Raw genomic sequence first — 18,611 nt, 5'->3', positions numbered from 1 at the left:
AGCAGGAACAATACAAAACAAAAAAATTTGATGTATTAAAGGTGTATAGAGCCTATGTTAACTCCACTGAGTGGTCATGTACCAGCTACCAAACTTAAGAAGTGAGCAAAACTAAACTCAGTGCATTACCATTTCTTTTTACCTCACACCTGGTCTCAAAACATGGTAGTCTGAGATTAAAACAGCTACATAACAAGTCTAGCTACTAAATTTAGACCGGACAACAAGTTAGCGACACTGTGATATTGATCGGATCCTTTTTATTTTTAAATTGTTGTGTAGCATATAGGATAATTGTAGTCAGAAAAAATGTATCCAAAGCAACCTTCGTACTCAACCTACGTGCAAACTCCTGAGCAAGTTATTCGAAGTGAATTGCTACAAACAATAGATCAAAACCAGCCCCATATATGTGAAGAGTTGATTAAAGCAGATCCAAAAAGAGTACATGAAATTGTAAGTTCGGCAAGAGTATACTGTTTACTTTCTTATCAGATTAAAATGTACAAGTTAATCATGTATATACATACAGTATTACATTTTTCATGGTAACTTGTTGGTTCTGGTACAGTAATGTATTGTATTGCTTGTTAAAAAAGTTCTGAAAATCAACTGTGATTTTTGTAAGTTTATTTAGTAGTTTGTTAGATACATTAACAGAAATACCAATTCTATAGGGATGGAACAATTTGACTCCCTTGCATCAAGTATGTCTTCGAGGAAATTTAGGGATTCTTCAAATTTTGCTGCGTAATGGTGCAAAACTGGATGCAAGAAGCTCTTTTGGTAAACAATACAATTGAAATTTACCTCTGTTATTGCATATACTTATGTATTCTGTATCCTATATATTGGATCATCAGCAGAAAGTGAAGCCTCTGAATAAAGAAATTTTAGTTATTACTGCAGAAATTACCTATGGTGATATCTGAAGGGACCTCTGAAAAAGTGTTGCTATAAATGAATGTTATTATAGGCAAAGTTGAGGAAGATAGCCACAGGCGACCCATAGGAATTCTTGTTGAATCAACTACTACAGTGCCATACAAAGACTGAAATATTGTCAAAATGTAGGCTACTGTCATGTGATAGCCTATAGTATATGTGTGTAAGCTCACACACCAGTGAACTTAACTTAGCAAACAGAACGACCCGTTTATTTAAATCAACCTATCAGGCCTTACAGTTGGCTACATGCCTATATGTTTAAAATTCTGCAGAGCCAATTGCTTTTTCATAAAATCCAAAATTGTTGTTTGCTTAGGTTTTCACTGTATGTGGTGTCACTGTAGAGTCATTCCATGTATAATCAAATAATTTTTTTACATTTTCTAACCACTAGTCATAGATTTTGATGGTTTGGATATATGTTGTACAGCTTCAAAAAATTTTAAATTAAGAAAAAACATTGAAAAAATATCTCAATTTGCTTTCAAGTTATTGCGATTTCAAATTTTTACCACTTAAGGGATATTAGGTTGGTTAGCACTGGTCACAATTAGTTGCTGTGAATGATTGAATACAGCTTGCAAGTATGATGGAAAGTGGTGGGTGGGATTGATATTAGAAATAGGCAGTGCTTAGCTGGATGCACAAGTGCAATTCGTGCATCCACCAGGCCCTTTACATACATTTTTTGGCCCTCAATGGATGAGATGTGCTGGTTTCATTCAAGAAAATTCTCTGCGAAGTTGTTGCACTGAATAATGTTACTTAAAGATCTTACAGCATTATTGCAGAAGATTTCTATGCAATCATGAATGCCTATGCTAATGGACAAAGACAGTTAATTTTTCAATAGTTCATTTAAGAAACGTTAAACTGTCTTCTCTCAAGATTTTTAGGACTGCAAATGTGCCCAACTCAACTTTTCAAAAATCTGCCCAATCTCCATTATAAAGGTCCTGTGCCTTAAATTAGCCTTTTTCATAAAGGATATTGACAAAACTTACTTTTTGGAACAGTGAAAGAATAAATTTTTATGCCTTTTATCATTTTTAATCAAAATTTTTGTTTGCCTTTTAGTTAAAATATTCACATTATAAATCTATTATGACCACCTGAAGTCTGTGAATATTCTATCATGTGTGAGTATAACTAGCAATTAAATCACCTGGGATTAACGACAATTAGAATCTAGAATCTAGACAATCTAGAATTTGCCTACAAAGCATTGCTTGTAGGCAGGTTGTTGAGATTATGTAGCTTACTTCTACTTTTGACTAGAATACAAATTCAATTGTCCAGTTTTATGAAGTGCCTTTGTCTTTAGCTACCTACTAGGTCCAAATGTAACAGTATCACAAATAGTGCAGTTGTTCAAACTTAGTTTACTCTTTAAGCTCAAAAAACAGGTTCACAATTTTTGGATACAGGAAATACTTGAACCATACTGCAAAAAATTCCAAAACTTTTGTTTCGAAGATCATTGCTATTTTTATAAATGTGTCAAGAACTGGACCTTTGATCTTCATCCAAAAACCCAAATTTATTACGTGAATGAGATGTTTTAGAGACGTTTTATCTGCTGAAATGAATTCCTTGATCCGAACAATTGAAAAAAGGATATTTGTTTCATAATTCTACCTTCAGAAATAGAGATATTGAAGAAAATCACTAATATTTGTGACCAGTGCTCACTTGGCTAATCTCCCACAAGTGGTGAAAATTTACAATCGCAGTAACTCGAAAAAGACTTGAGATATTTTCAAAATATTTTTTCTAATTTCATATTTTTTTGAAGCTCCACAACATACATCTAAACCATCAAAATTCAAGACTAATGGTTATAGGGCCTAGTTGATTATCACAGGCCAACAAAAAAAAATTTTTTTCAAAAGGCATGATATGTTAGATTGATTTAGGGGTATATCAGGGGCGCTGAGTCCGAAAATGTCATTACTTTTGCTGAATTGGCTCTAGTTTTTGAGATATTGCTTCTTCCTACATATTCCATAAAAAGTAAGAAATGTATGCTATAGTGAGTAACAAAGGTTAACAAAAGCTGAAGCCATGTGAAGCAGCTATTTAGTTTTGCCCAAATGTTGAGTTGTCTGGCACAAATTTCTCGCTTGGGAGGTAAATAAGACCTTAGATTAGTTTGTATCATCTCCCATCAAGAACTAACATAAGCCTTAACATCTACACACAGCATAACATTCTTGATTTGGCAACAAAAATAACGTTTTACCGGGACAGAGAAGAAATGTTAATGCAATTTTTCTCTCAAGAAGATAATTTTGTATACTGTAAAACATCGAAGGACTTCTTTCATCTATGGGTCTACTTGAATATTAACCAGAAGAATGGAGAGTCTACTTCACAATTGAAACAAGTTTGCTTGTGTACCAATTGGCCACTCAGTCGTTTTAAAGGAGCACTACCAGCGTGTAAACTGTAAAGATGGTCTTGAAGAAACTTTCTTATACTGAGCATAACTAGGAGATATGCGTTGATTTGAAAATGATTTTCTCTTAGGACAACAAGGCGGCTACACCAAGTATCAAAAAGGAGTGACCGATACGTGAACAGCTTGTGCACAGAGATAAAAACATTGTAAATGAACCTTTGGTCAATCGTGATTTCATTATTTTACCCACATTGCACATCAAATTGGGTTTGATGAAACAATTTGTCAAGGCCTTAGAAAAAGATGGTGCTTGTTTTGATTACCTGTGCAAAGCATTTCCTGGTCTTGGTATTGAAAAGCTGAAAGCAGGAATTTTTGATGGGCCACAAAACGAAAAATTAATTCAAGATCAGTTATTCCATCACATATGACTGAAGTTGAGAAGGCAGCCTGGAACTCTTTCGTTGCAGTTGTAAAAGCAAGCAACTATGTGGACCTCGTAGAAATGAAGCTTACGAACTTTCAAGCTCTTGGATCAAGGATGAGCATAAAACTTCACTATCTATTCAGTCACTTGGATCGCTTCCCTGAAAACCTCGGAAATGTGAATGAGTGAGGAACAAAGTGAAAGGTTTCAGCAAGATATCAAATTAATGGAAGACAGATATTAAGGTAGATGACTCACATGATGGCAGGTTACTGCTGGTGCCTAATGCGAAGCTATCCACGACAAGACTAAAGAGAAAGTGAAAGTCGTACAAGAGGACTTTCCTGCAGATGACTTTAAGCTGATTTGAGTAATTAACTAGAGTGCATCTAAGAGCTTCACTAATGCACATCCTGAGATGGATATATTTATTCGGAAAGTGTTTTGCTTTGAATACTTCGTGGTAAATGAAAAAAATTGATTGCTTGTTCCTATTGTCTGTTTTTACAAATTGTCGTCTTTCTTGTGTAGGCTTAGGCATACTTGGTTTGTTATTACCAAATTACTGCTATTTATTGTTCACTTCAAGCAAGTTGTAATGTGGTATTGGAAGCTTATTCTCACAAATTGGAATATGTTAGGAGAATCTGATGAAAATACGAATAACTGGGGTATTTTTTGTGTTGAATATAAGGAAACGAATAGATTTATGCAGCAATTTTTCATTTAGCTAATTTCATTCTGTCTTTAGCTTTTGCTCATTCTTGTAGTTTTAGTGCACATTGACTTACAATAACATTTAATATAGGCTGTTCCTTATAATAAAATGCAACCTACGTTCAAAATTGAAAGGTACCAAAAATATCGAAATTCGCTAATATCTTAAAAACTAGAGCCAATTTGCAAAAACTAATGGCATTTTCGAGCTCAGCGCCCCTGATATACCCTAAAATCGTTTTTACCTTCCATGCCAAAATTTTTTTGTTGGCCAGTGTTATATATGGAATGACACTGTAGTCAAAGTGTCTTATTCACGAAATATTTTTTATGTAAAACATAACGGTTTTGCAAACGGTACATTGCAATGGGTGTCATACACATAATTGTCAGTATAGGTGATTTCTACTGAATTCATTTAAAAGGTTTATGCAAAAGTTTTACACTATTGGTATTAAATTCTTTCATGCCTTCCCGGATGTTTACAACTTTCAAGACTGTTACTACACTGATTTAAAAGTTCTCACTTAGATGCTTATTTTAAACAGCTAGCCTAACATGTGCATTGTGATCCTTACCTAGGCTAAGTGTGCATATTTTTTGTGACACTTTTCACCTCTTACGATCATTTCATATTTAACAATTTCATAAAAACTTAATGCGAAGAAAACAATTTGATCAAATGTGCACCATTAGTAGGAAATCAAAAAACAAATTGATGTAAAAAACTTGCAGCAAAAATGGCTATATTTTACTGCTTTTAGTGGTTCACTAATTTACAGTATTTAAGTCTCGTGATTCACAGTTTGTTCAGCATTGAATAGTAATCATTTGTTTGACGTTTATTATATTAAATAATGATACTTTTTGCTAAAACCCACATTTTTCCTGGATAAATTTTTTACGACTGCTCTTGTATAAAAGAAACATTTTGCAAGGGAGTTATCAGCATAAATACAAGTACTATGCAAATATTTATAAGTATTTGGCGTGAAATGTAAATCTAAAATTTCAAGCTCAGCCTCGGCCCAAAATTTTCCTCTCCATTTTCTTATCGTTTATTGGTGTATTATTTTGTTTTATTTCATTGATGTTATTAACACAATATCTGTAAAGTTTTGCTGTGAACAAGTGATAATGCTATTTTTTCGCACTCCAAGATTTGGAAACCTAACCAGTTCCAGTTGTAATGCAATAGTTATACTACACTTAGTATATAGGATACAGACTATTAATAACCCACAACGACTCAGACTCAAACAAAGCAATTCAATTGAAGAAATTGCTGTAAAGGTTTCTGTCTTCAAAGTGTGTTGAAAAATAAAAGAGATTTGACATAATTATGATTACCAGTGCTTAGATTTAAATCATAAAGAATTTTCAAAATATAAATACAGTTTTTATGTTTTAAAAAATCTTTGCAAATCTTTTTGTTTAGGAGAAACACCTTTGCATTATGCTTGTCGTCGAGGAGATGTCCGCATAATCCATATTTTAATCAAAGCTGGTTCTGATGTTACAGCAATTGATAAACAAAGCCGCTCGTGCATGCATTTTGCGGCGAGTGGTGGGAGTGTGTAAGTTTTTTTTCAGACTTTTTACTTTAAATTCTTCAGACTTTATATCGCGTAATTGACGTATTTGTAGTGCAGCAATGCATTATCTTGGAACACAAACACAACTAAGCTATAACGCAAAGGATGGAGTTGGTGACACGGCGTTACATCTGGCATGTTTCCATCGCCATTTTTATCTGGTTAATTACCTTCTGCGAAAAGGGGTAAGATTGATTGTTTCCGATGAGTGAGTACAAGAAATTCACTAAAAGATTTGTTGGTTGCTTTTCATACATTAGTTAAGCTTATAATATTAACATAATATTAATATTTTCAGAGAACAGACCCAAAACAACAAAATATCAAGGGAACAACAGCTTTGCACATAGCTGCACAAATGGGAAATTCAGAAATTGTTTGGAAATTGCTTGTTGTTGGCGACTGTGGGCTGCTGCATATCAAGGATGAGACTGGAGATACGCCTGTTGATGTGGCCAGGAAAGAAATGACATCAAGGTGAAAAAATGATGAAAACAAAGTGTCTTTGCTTCTCGGCCTTTGTTACATGTATTAATCTATAATTAATTAGGCATAAGGAAGTGGTTGAAGCGTTCCGATACTATTCTAGTCAAGATCCTCACACTGCACCTGCTGGACCTAAATGTATGTCTTTTTTCCAACTTATCGTTTTTTTTGTAATTTTATTTCAGAAATTTAAACCAAAAAATGCAGAAATGTAAAAGTATACAAATAGATGCACACATGGCTACTGGGTGCTACTTTACTATGGTGAGTGCAGTATCATTTTACTGCACAAACATATTTTTTTGTTTAGTTACTTGGTATTCCCTTCTTTTGCTTCCTTTTATGTGGTCTGGGCTGGTCTTTTATCTTTCCAGTTATTTTAATAGCCATGCTGGTTATTTTGCTTTAATTATGTTGATCACATTGGTGGTAATTGTTGGTAGGTAAGTGTCTTGGTACTTTTGGTAGTTCTTAGCATTAACTGTTGAAAAATTATATGCCATATATTAACTGCTTTTTTATTTTGCTTCAGACAATCTCACAGAATTCACCATGCTTCTCGGTGGCCTAACCCTGTTCATCTTGGTGCATTTGCAGCTGGAATATTGCATTGTATCATTGCAGCATATGGCAGGATTATAGCTTATATCCTTCTTATGTCACTTTGTAAATTTTTTTTGCCACTATCAAGATATCTTGTTTGGAAATCGTTAACATTAATAATACATTTAGGAAAAGTTTCTTATAGTTTGTCTTGTGTATTTTCTTAACAATGTTCACCTATGTGGCCTTGCTACTTCACTGGTTTGGCCGTAATGGCATTATCTGTGTCTTGTCTGTATTACTTGTATTATTTGTCTCATGGAGATCCAGGGATTTTGAAACATTCTAAAACGATAAATGGCCGGTCTTTAACAATTGTGGATGTTGCACTTGGCAGGTGCAAGGAAGAGGATTTCTGTATTTACACGGAGGTGGGTATTTAAGTTTATTTTCTGTGTTAGGTGCTAAAGATTTGCCTGCCTTATTAATAAACTGTTTTAATATTTTTAATCACTGGAGGCTTGTAGAACTGTGCAATCAGTTGATCACATTATAAATGTTGTGATTGCGACATTTGCTTGACGTAGGAGTGGAAATGAAAACGGACTTGTAAACCTAGATTGTAGTTAATTAACAACTTCACCTAAAATAGAAGCAGTAATAAACTAGTAGTAGCACCCAGTATAAGTAACTTTCTATGTATACTCACCTATGTTGGCAGTTTTCATTTTTCAGCACAATTTTATTGGTTCCAGTAGAATATCAACTGTAAGGCGTCAGTCGAACTTGTGCACAGCACACACCCTGCATCAATATTTAAGGGACCGCCCCCTTTTCACATAATACACTTTCTCAGTTTCTTGTTGTGCTTACTGAGTGTGATGCAAACTAAATGGTTTATATGGAACTTGTGTCAAACATGAAGAACATCACCCACTTTAGATGAACCACCTGCGTCATGCCTAACTTTAAAGATACGGCATTTTCCAAAGTTTGCCCATGATTTCTCTGAAACATCTGTTTACATTTTCCTGCAAGTTTTCTCTTCCATAAAAATGCTGATATAAGCAAATTCTACTGTAGTAAAGTCAAGCTCTTTCTTTAGTGTTTAGAATATGCTTTTATGTTTTTTTTAATGGGAATTGAAAGCTGTTTGCAACCACCAGAAGTAGTGTTTGGTTAAAGATATGCTATCAAACAAAAAACAATGATCATCAAAATACATTAACATGTTTTTGTTTTCAAAATAAATATTTCTAGGTAATCAAACCAGACAAAACTAAATTCTGTCGATTATGTGAACGCGTGGTAGTTGGCCTTGATCATCACTGTCTGTTTATAATGAATTGTGTAGCTGAGAAGAATCATCGTTCATTTGTCATCTTCATTTTTAATGTAATGACACTTCAGGTAAGCTTGCTTGCAAAAATGTTAATACTTCGTAGTCATAGATGACATACATGCAATACAATGATTCTATTTTTGGTTAAAAAATTAATTGATGCTTTTAAAAAACCTTGCTGCATTTTGTTATTTGCAGGTGTTTTTTGTTTTTGAATCTTATCTCTATGTGACATCGGTTTATCCAAACAGTGTAACTCAGTCTTACTTCTCCATTCTGTTTCATTATGAGCCATGGATCTTCAATTTGTGTTTATTGTGCATATTTGCATTTGTGTGGGAGTGTACTTTGATGTATGTTCAGATGGGAAGTATAATGAAAGGAGAAACGGCATACTTCTCAACGTAAGTAACTGACAACTCTTTAAAAGTTGCTTTCATAATAAGAGTACTGATTTAACCTGCTTGTAGACACGGACATCTGACGCTAACGTGGAAGGAAAGGTTGAACAATATCTTGAAGTTTTTCCTCAAGTCAAATAAAAGGGACAAAGAGCGATATTTAAGCAAAACCAGCTTACTCTTAACCTAAACGCAACCTTCTTTCAAAGCATCTAGCAATTTACTCATTTTTTGTGTCTACTGTTACAGTTGCTAAGGTTGAACGTTTTACAGCCTCGTAGTTTAGCATGGTTACTTACCCTTAGATGCATGTTGATCTCTAGTTTGCCGTTTTCTCAGAAAGTGATGTGACTTTGGGCACCTGTTTGCATATTGGCAACGCAGCGATTACACAGTTAATCACCATGTGTATACCTTACATGTATCGACCTCATAGCGATTGAATTTTGTTTCGTTTTATGCAGAAATAGTTGAATGCATTTAACTTATGTTTAAGTTTTTCATGTTTTGCTGATTTTTTAAATTAAAATGCTCTTACTCGATCTTAAGTTCATGTTAGTATAAGAAAATATTCTAGTTAAATTCTCCACCCATAACCAATGTAGCAACAGACATATGGTATGGCATCAGCTATTTCTAAAAAAGTAATAACAATGTAATTGAAAGATTCTTCACGGGTCCCTAATTTAAATGGATTTCGTATGCATAAGACATGGGCAAATAGTGGGTCGCGAGATCTTCCAGTCTGGGTTGCGAAATGTTTTTAACTTACCATATATATATAATAATGAACTTCAGCTTATTTAAACCTTTAATTATTATTACATTTTTACGTAGGTATTATGTAAAAATGCAATAATAGTTGAGCACACGTGTGCAACCAGTTATGCTTTTTTGTTACAAATATATGCTCACAAAATGCTTGGGTCGCGGGAATTTAGAACTATTTTTTAAGTGTCGCGCCAAAAACTATTTGCGGATCCCGAGTCTTAGACTAACCTATAACTTCATGATATAGCGATTATATCAAGTATCACGCATTCCAATGGCTTGCTGAAGTCAAGATGAGAATTCTGGGTCACTTGCTCCTGTTTGGTGGACAGGTTTAAATTCTGGCAATAATGATATAAAAAAATGTGTGACAATCGAAACTTGTACAAAGACTAGTTTGATAGCCGAGGCTTCATCGAGCAATCATTCTGTTTTATGTCAAATGCGCGGTGTGGGCGAAAATATCAAGCCAGTTGTTATTAGCTTGTGCTAATGAACGGGAAAAAGTAACAAAGCCGAAAAGGCTTCGTGCTCCTGAATAATTAAAGTAATAATTGCTGGTAGCAACTAGCATGGCCGCTAAACCCACAAGGAATCATCCCTAGGTTTAAGTCATACAAAAATAAAAGTTATCATACAATACCAATTTCACACATTTTCACCCGACTTATGCATGCGACCCGAAAGTTAACACGTAATGTGCTCGGGTAATTCCCTGGCTAAAAACAAAATCGACCTTTAATTTGTATTTTTTTATAGAGACGTATGTATTGCCTTTACAGCACTTTCTAAGCATAGAATTAGAACTATAAGAATTGCAAGGTGTGTGACAGCGAAAGACTCCATTCTTCTCACCAAACTATTTTCATAGAATGATGTGGTGGTGTCAGATACACAGTGTATTCAGTATTCACATTTGCAACCATAATGTTAAACGGAGAACAAGAGAATAAATTCTATTTTTAAAAAAATGGAGAAATACAAAGCTAATTGCACCACTGCATTACAAACTAGCAAAATGTTCTTTTAACTTTACGAGAAGGTTCTTGGAGTCGACATGATCTGGAAAGGCTTCAACTGATTTCAATACAGAAGAGTAACTTGTCTGGAGGTCACCCAGCTGTCATAAAAAAGAATAAATTGCAAAAATAGTGGTAGTGGTACTCTTATTTGTATGGTTGAGAAACTGTTAGATTGTTATATCATAAATCCCAAAATTTGCAGGTTCTTGTCACAGTGTAGCCTATTGCCTTACAGATTCAGACAATGTGGCTTGGTTGTAGTGCGGTTCATAGGCAAGTGGGTTCAGCTCTGCAGAAGAACGAAATAATGCCTTTGCCCTTTCCACATCCCCACGCCGTAATTCCAGTACAGCAAGGTTATTGTAGGCCTCGGTGTGGCCATTGTCGGCCGCTACTGCAAGTCTCAGACATTGGTAGGCCATATTATTATCTCCGACACCCTAATGATATTTCAAAATACGACAAATTTATCATCGCATGATAATGCACATAAACAAATAATTAAAAAATAAAAGCAAAACGCAGTTTAACAAATTTCACTCAACAACATAGCAAATGGTAAAATAAATAAAGAATTAACACATGCCTACCAATGCAAGATGTGAAATATTATACCAAACATCAGCCAGTTGCTCGTCTGTAGCAATGGCAACAGCTCGTTCAAAGCATTTTAAGGTCATGTCATAGTGCTGAGCATAGAAGCAGCACAAACCGATATTGTTAAAAAGCTCGACATTATACAATCCCATCTGAATGAGACGCCTGCAGACAAAACTCAACATTTAAAAATAGAAGAAATAAAGGACAAATCATTGCTCAAAGTGGATAACTTGCAGGTAAATGACTTGGATAATTGAAAATAGTTTGCAAATGTGCATATTTGCTGTACCTGTACAATCTGATAGCTACTTCAGGTTGATCAGTATAGAAGTAGTTTGCAGCAATAGATGCAATGGCTTCAATATTGACACCGTCACTGATAAGAACTTCTTTGTACCACTTTGTGGTATCTTCTATCATATTCATCCCTACGTCGAATGGATAATGTGATTTTTAACAAACAACTAACAATTATTCTTTATTTTTCAAAAATATCCTGTTCCTAGCACTTTTTACCATCATATATCCGGGAAATGGCAACCAGGAGAGTTGTGTCATTTGGGAATTTTTCAAGACTCTGTTTGTACAAAGCAACAGCCTGCAATGGCTGATCCAACCTAAGGTAAACCTAAGAAAAGCAAAATAGGGACATACATTTATTTTGATGTTACCTTCTCAAAACATAATAACTTAAGCCTCATTTGAAAAATTTCTTTTAGTAAAAATGCACACCTTTCCTAAAAGCAGAACAGTATCTAACATAACTTGCTGCTTAAGGGCAGACTTGTATTGTCGCTCAGCTTCCCGAAACATTCCTAGTCTATGATAACACTTCCCAACTTGCAATTTCCACCACCAATCTTTGTATTGTGCACATCCAGTAGCTTGTGCAGCTAATTCCAGAGCCTAGAACAAGGAATTAATTTAGAAAGCAATAATTTACTTCAAGATTACTTCCGAATTTCCGCTCAAGCCCCGACTTATCAGCTTGTTTGTATGCCTTGTCTGATTGGTTGTCTTTTTTTTAAAGCTTTTTGTGACCTTGCCCTGTTCGCAAGAGGCCACTGAACAAAAGTAAACATCGTTAACGCCTTGCCTAAGGTTATTGCAACGCTACCATAAAGTAAAGTAAGCAAAGTAGCCAATCACAATAGCACTAAAAATCACATAACAATAATCAAACAAACAGTTTTGGTGATCATAATCTATTAACTACAATCTACAGATCATCCTTTCTATTTGATTTTTAATGGAAGTCTACAAAAATTTGCTGACAATATAACGAATTTGCATATCATACTTACATTTCTGACATCATTTTCATGATGAAAAATATACTCAAACAAGACCTAAACAAAATAACATATTTAATAAAAGTATGGTTTGAGTAATTATAAAGTATAAACTAATTATGAATTTTACCTTGGCTAAATTTGGCTTGGCAGCATATTTTCCATAATTCAAACGTTGCAAATTAATAAAAGGACCATCAGGGTGTGATAACATGGATGCCTATGGATCAATATGTTGTGAGTTAATACTCACAGTTAGCAAATAAAAACAATAAAAAGCATTTTTGCATTTCTAATACAATTTCTGGGAAAAAGCTTACCGTCCCAAGTCGCACAAATCTCCCACTGGCACTGGTTACGGGTCGGGCTGTCTGGGCGGTTCTTGGTGTTTTCAGAGCTTGCTCCATGGTGCCTGGTCGTCCTGACTGTGTGCCTTTAGCAAGGATATGTAAAAAAAACAAGGATCAAATCGGATCAACCATATTAATTGAGTATGTAAACAGTCTGTTAACCAAGGTCTTCTTTATCTGTGTAGAGTGGTAGCATCTACCTGGTCTCACAAAGCCACTTAATGGCCTTCCAGCCTGAGAAACAGGCCTAACAGCAGGACTAGGGCCACCGATACTTGCAGAAGTAGGCTGCTTGAGGCTTGTACCTGGACCTGCATGTCATAACAAATGGATAAACATTGTAATGTATTGACATTAATTGTACCAGTCAATAACAAAAGCATGTAATATTTAAATGGTGAGCAGTCAACTCGGGCTTGGTCAAATCAACCTTTTCAGTTTAACCTGGTTCAAATAAAATTGGCCAGATTGTCAAAGTTGAATTGACTATTAACTGTGAGAACAATAGATGATTAGTTTAATACAGAATGATAAACACCTATACAATATCAATGTGCATATATAGAGTGAAAGCTCATTAATTCGGAAGGACTAACAGAACTATTTGAGTTGTCTGAAATCAGTATGCGATTATTGGTAGCAAATAACCATAAAATGTGACTGGGTGATAAAGATGCATTTTTTTGCAATCAGCATAGCGGCATTTTTCAAGTAGATAATATTATATAGAAGGATAAAAGTTTGTTTGATCTAAAACAGTACAGTGTGACAATGGCATTAACAGCAGTTCTTGTATTTCCAACTGTTAAGGCCACTTAATACACTCAATTAGGCTAGCATTAAATGCAAAATTAACGTTTGACACTTCTAGTTTATGTCAATTCAATAAAAATGCAAACCACCTTGACCTGGGTGGTGACGTTACAGAGATTTTTTGACAAACTTCAAGGTAATATAAAGAGCATTAGTTATGGAGACTAAAAAACACTTCAAAGTAATTGAAACTTTGAAGTGATGATAATAATGACCTTCTACTGCTTCTAGTTGTCGACTTAGTGGTGAAGTCATTAAAAAGTAAGCTGGGGAACACGCGACTCATATTCGATACCAAGTGGGGCAACCGTTGTAATGCCTTTGAGCAAGGCATTAAAGACGCTTACTCTGTTTAGTGGTTCAGATGAACAGTCCCAAATTTAGGCAATACAATATAAAATGATGAAAAAATAAAAAATGTGTCTGTATTCCCAAACATACACAAAAACAAGCTCCACAACGTAGTCATTCAACTAGTAGTTATCCACATTCAACTAGTAGTTACTATTGATCAAGAGCGGAGAAGACTTTAGGGTATACCATAACATCGTCATTGACAAAGTAAATTGATATATGTATATATATAGTTTTTATATTCAGTTGACATGTACTGACGTGCAAATTGAGCAATCGAGGTATCGTCCATCAGCATTTCAGCAATTCCCTGTTCCTCTGACTCAATTTCATCAATATAAACTTGCTGAGTAAGTGCTTTCGCCTTCAGTGCCCATGCAGCCTACAACAATTTTATGATTATTCAAGTACAAATAAAACCAATTACTTTGTACACTACCACATCATTGCTTCACACATAAGACAAAACCTGATCATATGGATTCTTGTCCAAGATTTGAGTACAGTTTTCCACGCATTCTCCATACTTTCTTCTCCTATACTTACTTAGTGCAATAAACATTGGATCCATCATAAATTAACTAATTATATTAAACAACGTTTTGTTGAAATGTAGGCCCTATTAAAGATTGATAAGAGTCAAACTTCAACATTAAAATACAAATTAACTTTGTCTATACTATTACAGGTTAAAATAGCATGGTTATTTGCAATGGCAATCATCATACAACGCTTCAACAGTAAATAGCTTAACACTGTTCTTGCAATAAAAATTTTGAAAAATGTGATAATTTTTGACAAATTTTTCAGATATGGTAACCACAGATATACCACAGTTTGTTCATTAGAATGTCATAAGTAAGATACCTACCATCAATTAAACACAACCATCGCTATTTCTAGCTGGAAACGTAAATATACCTGATTTAAATGAATTTAATTCTCGGGTTGTTAACTCGTATTCATGAAAGCAAGACCATTTCCAACAAACAGAAGAAAGCATGACATATGATTATCAAAAAACAATAGCAAAAAATATTGATAAAAAATTATATATCCATAAACAACAAAAATCATTATGCTATAACTGATATTACTAACGATTATTACTGACACAAATTCATTCACAGTAATGCAAAGAATACATATTCAATGAAAAACTGATATTACTTATATAAACCAGTAGACATATTTTATATCTGGTAGATAGTATAATAGCTAAATTTAAAAAAAGGATTACAATGATAACATTGCATATTTATGAGCATTTTATATTTACCTGAAAGACGAACTTTTGAAGCAAACTGGTTTAGCTTTTGAGACTGGTGAACATTTAAAATTTTAGTACCTTAATAATAATTTATGCAAGATATTTAGAAATCAAGAATATTACAAAAATGAGCAGATGAATACCTGCATTCACCTACAGTAATAGTGACATTATTTCCATGTGCTGATAATACGTGTTGATATTTTTCGGGATTTCCTACACAATGTAAAGCTATCACTGCATTAAACGTTAGCTCGCTTTTTCATTAACCAAAAATAAAGATTTGGACAAATAAGTCTAATCCAAACAACTAGCTTATGATGGAATGGAGCAACCATGATTTCTTTTTTCTTCAGTATAACAGATTGCACAACAAACTTTGCAATAACATCAGGATGTAGTCCTTTTGCAGTTGTTTCATCCAATTTACCATATGACGATCCATCATCTAAGACATATTACATAGCAAAATGTTAATTACCAGCACTTAGATGGAAGAGAAATGTGAGAATTAAAACTGACATTTATGACAAAAAACCTGTTAGTGCACTGTGAGACAAATTGGTCTTTACATATCCTGGATTTACTACCGATACATGGATATTATTGTGCGCAACTTCTGATCTCAAGGAATCATAAAAAGCCTGGCAAGCATGCTTGGATGCAGTATATGGTGCTCTGTGAGGTACTGCTATTTTGCCCTAAAACACATCGACACATTTTATGGCAACTTGCTGCCAGGCTATAATAATTCGAAAATAAAACACAACTTTTAGCTTAAAAATAATGTTACACGTATCAAAATTATTCAGCTAGATGCTAATCCCTACTCAGCTCAATGGCATATGCATACTCGGCTCATTTGATTTTGATGTATGTGCTTAAAATTAATGAAAATAATGACTCTTGTCATGCTCGATTTGCTTGATTAACACCCAGGCAATTGAGATTAATAGTGTAGTGCATTACATATTTCTGTTATTTAAATGTGTTTTGTGGTTTCGATGACTGAGTCCAGCAGTATGAGCTTCTGGAGCATTCGCAACTAAACTACTGTACCTACCAGATGATTGGGAAACAAAGAAACACAACCAATAGAATAATTGCCAACTATATCTCATGAAAAGACTGTTTTTCAATCTCAGAAAAAGGACGCAATGCAATATCAATACAATAAAATATCATACATCAGGTCTACTAATTGTTACATAAAACTATTAAATTTGATAAATGACAAAAATCTGTAAATCTATACAGACATAAATCTGTGTCTTTTTATGTTAAACCCAACATATAAAACATATATACCTGCACACTTCCAATACTGATAATATGCCCACTATTGCTTTTTACCATGTATGGTAATACAGCCTTAGTAACAGCTACTTGTCCCAAAAAATTAACGTCCATGACTTTCTGAAAAACTTCAAGTTGTGTGGAAGTAACATGGCCTCTATAACTAACTCCAGCATTATTTATAACAATATCAATTTTGCCACCAGATGCTTCAATGATGTTTTGTACATTTTTTTCCACATGGCTGATATCTGAGAGATCCAAAATATGTACTTCCGGGGTGATCGCTTTAACACCTAATGCTGTTGTCTGCAGTTCCAACGATTCTTTTACTTTTATCAACTCAGCTTTATTTCTTGAACATAAAACAACTTTACATCCATGTCTATGAAATTTGAAACTACAAGCTTTGCCAATGCCAGAACTTGCACCAGTTATAAGTACAACTTTTCCCACGAGGAAAAAATAATCAGGGTTTTGTTTTCTTGCATGCAGAAAAAGTACCAGTAGCAAGATAATAAAACCAATAAGCAATGTTGTTGCAATCTCAAACATTTATCTCAGGTTATCTTAGTGCCTGAAGTAAAAACGTTGTTAACGGTAGGTTAAAAATCAAAGAATCATACTAATAACAATGACCATGCATAATGATGATTAGATGTTACTTTATTACTGATAAATTCCTTTAGTAAAACCAAAAATATGATACAAATTTGACAGTATCACATATAGACATGTATCACGTATCACATGTAGACTTGTAGAGTATGCTACGAATCAAGCCAAGAGCCTGAGAGTGGCACAAGACCAGAAATGTTGTGATGCCCACAACTTGAAACCTTCGCAAGTGATGATAGAAAGAAACTACGGGTCTAGTATACAAATGCACAGCGAGATGACGTCACCATTTGAGTAGCTGGGTTTTAGTATACAAAGGCATCCTGTGCTTGTACACTCGTCTGCTTGTATATAACCTGTTAGACCCAAAACTACCACCAGACCAGGGTGATAACAAAGCTACACTACAAATACATTCCAATAAATAGGTTACCATCGAAACATTACTGCTAAAAAACTAACATTGTAGTTTGTTACTCAAGTTATAGGGCATCTTCTTTTTTCGTACAACAAGCACTAAATCCAGAAATCATAGAATGGATTAGCCTAAGCCTATAATAACTGTAGGCTACTGGTACGGGCCTAGTATTCTAGTAAGGCCATGATTGGTCTGAAGCTAATGGTACAGGAGAATTCTATTCTGTATTTCATTGACATATGTTTAAAATAAAGCGATCCTCTTTCTGCAATTTCATTATTTAACATTTGTTTATTATAAAGAATAACAGTAGGCTATAATTAACAGCTATAAAAGGCTATTTGTAACAAATTTTATGTTAAAACTAAAATTGTAGTTTCGTATTGGGGGATGTACCATCCAAGACAAATTTTAACCATTTGTTACATAGAAATATATATACATAAGTATGTATAAGGTACAGTATATATATAAATATATATCATATCTATAGATAAGGCATACATATATAGGTAATAGAAGGTAGATTTAGGTGCTGTTTTAGGTTATAACTTTATAACATTTACGTTAGGTTAACAAGAAATTGTGAAAAGTAGTTAAGTAGTAGTATACCGGTACCGCGGTACAGGCCAAGGCTACGTTAGGCAAATATTTTGTGTTAATTTACGTTTAACGCGGGAAAGATTAAGTAAAACAGGAAAAGCTAACCAGAAATTTAATCAAACGTTTTAACTTGCTGTTTTATTCAACTTTCTTGCAGCTTATACCGCAGACTACGGTTTAGGCTATCGCCATATCTACCCATATTCGGACTCTAACTAAGTCACAAATAAAGCGATAAAGCTTTCGATAAGTCACTTCTACTTTTCTTTACACAATAAAATTGTTTTTACCCACGAAAATTGCTCTACAGCAAGCAATCTTTTGAAACGTTCCTTTACGCCCAT

General features: G+C 34.2%; 3 protein-coding genes across 4 annotated transcripts; 1 reads left to right on the top strand and 2 right to left on the bottom strand.

Annotated features, from left to right (window-relative positions):
* The first annotated feature begins 264 nt into the window (after positions 1-264).
* On the top strand, positions 265-9,402 carry LOC143462745 (uncharacterized). Of its 2 annotated transcripts, XM_076961001.1 has the most exons (12): positions 265-456; positions 678-786; positions 5,932-6,070; positions 6,141-6,273; positions 6,387-6,565; positions 6,639-6,712; positions 6,885-7,017; positions 7,107-7,219; positions 7,355-7,548; positions 8,378-8,527; positions 8,658-8,863; positions 8,930-9,402. In XM_076961001.1, exons 1-12 carry the CDS (start codon positions 310-312, stop codon positions 9,048-9,050), a joined length of 1,698 nt encoding a protein of 565 aa, XP_076817116.1. In that variant the 5' UTR covers positions 265-309; the 3' UTR covers positions 9,051-9,402. The 2 variants fall into 2 exon arrangements, with proteins under 2 accessions (XP_076817116.1, XP_076817117.1); XM_076961002.1 differs by lacking the exon at positions 265-456 and having other exon boundaries at positions 6,146-6,273.
* A 960-nt stretch (positions 9,403-10,362) lies between these two features.
* On the bottom strand, positions 10,363-14,673 carry LOC143462589 (tetratricopeptide repeat protein 8-like). Its single transcript, XM_076960816.1, has 12 exons — positions 14,532-14,673; positions 14,324-14,444; positions 13,096-13,206; positions 12,866-12,978; positions 12,676-12,765; positions 12,558-12,602; positions 11,986-12,159; positions 11,770-11,881; positions 11,543-11,681; positions 11,244-11,415; positions 10,887-11,093; positions 10,363-10,751 (listed from the first exon to the last, which is right to left on the bottom strand). Exons 1-12 carry the CDS (start codon positions 14,634-14,636, stop codon positions 10,635-10,637), a joined length of 1,506 nt encoding a protein of 501 aa, XP_076816931.1. The 5' UTR covers positions 14,637-14,673; the 3' UTR covers positions 10,363-10,634.
* An 8-nt stretch (positions 14,674-14,681) lies between these two features.
* LOC143462590 (dehydrogenase/reductase SDR family protein 7-like) lies at positions 14,682-17,955 on the bottom strand. Its single transcript, XM_076960817.1, has 3 exons — positions 16,641-17,955; positions 15,871-16,033; positions 14,682-15,780 (listed from the first exon to the last, which is right to left on the bottom strand). The coding sequence occupies exons 1-3, from the start codon at positions 17,181-17,183 to the stop codon at positions 15,575-15,577; spliced, it is 912 nt and encodes a 303-aa protein (XP_076816932.1). The 5' UTR covers positions 17,184-17,955; the 3' UTR covers positions 14,682-15,574.
* Positions 17,956-18,611: the final 656 nt, after the last annotated feature.

The sequence above is a fragment of the Clavelina lepadiformis genome, chromosome 6 (assembly GCF_947623445.1).
Source record: "Clavelina lepadiformis chromosome 6, kaClaLepa1.1, whole genome shotgun sequence".
Lineage (NCBI taxonomy): Eukaryota > Metazoa > Chordata > Ascidiacea > Aplousobranchia > Clavelinidae > Clavelina > Clavelina lepadiformis.
The sequence above is the reverse complement of the archived record's forward strand: the minus strand, read 5'-3'. Positions and strand labels throughout refer to the sequence as shown.

Excerpts from the sequence above, each read along its gene's own strand:
- LOC143462745 (XM_076961001.1), top strand. The coding sequence starts at position 310 with ATGTATCCAAAGCAACCTTCGTACTCAACCTACGTGCAAACTCCTGAG. Across the intron at positions 6,566-6,638 it reads AGGAAAGAAATGACATCAAG|GCATAAGGAAGTGGTTGAAG; the intron begins GTGAAAAAATGA and ends ATAATTAATTAG. Across the intron at positions 7,220-7,354 it reads ATATGGCAGGATTATAGCTT|CTATGTGGCCTTGCTACTTC; the intron begins ATATCCTTCTTA and ends AACAATGTTCAC.
- LOC143462589 (XM_076960816.1), bottom strand. The coding sequence starts at position 14,636 with ATGATGGATCCAATGTTTATTGCACTAAGTAAGTATAGGAGAAGAAAG. Across the intron at positions 13,207-14,323 it reads CTCGATTGCTCAATTTGCAC|GTCCAGGTACAAGCCTCAAG; the intron begins GTCAGTACATGT and ends TATGACATGCAG. Across the intron at positions 12,603-12,675 it reads CCAAGCCAAATTTAGCCAAG|GTCTTGTTTGAGTATATTTT; the intron begins GTAAAATTCATA and ends TATTTTGTTTAG.
- LOC143462590 (XM_076960817.1), bottom strand. The coding sequence starts at position 17,183 with ATGTTTGAGATTGCAACAACATTGCTTATTGGTTTTATTATCTTGCTA. Across the intron at positions 16,034-16,640 it reads TCAGTATTGGAAGTGTGCAG|GGCAAAATAGCAGTACCTCA; the intron begins GTATATATGTTT and ends GATGTGTTTTAG. Across the intron at positions 15,781-15,870 it reads GTCTCACAGTGCACTAACAG|ATGATGGATCGTCATATGGT; the intron begins GTTTTTTGTCAT and ends AATATGTCTTAG.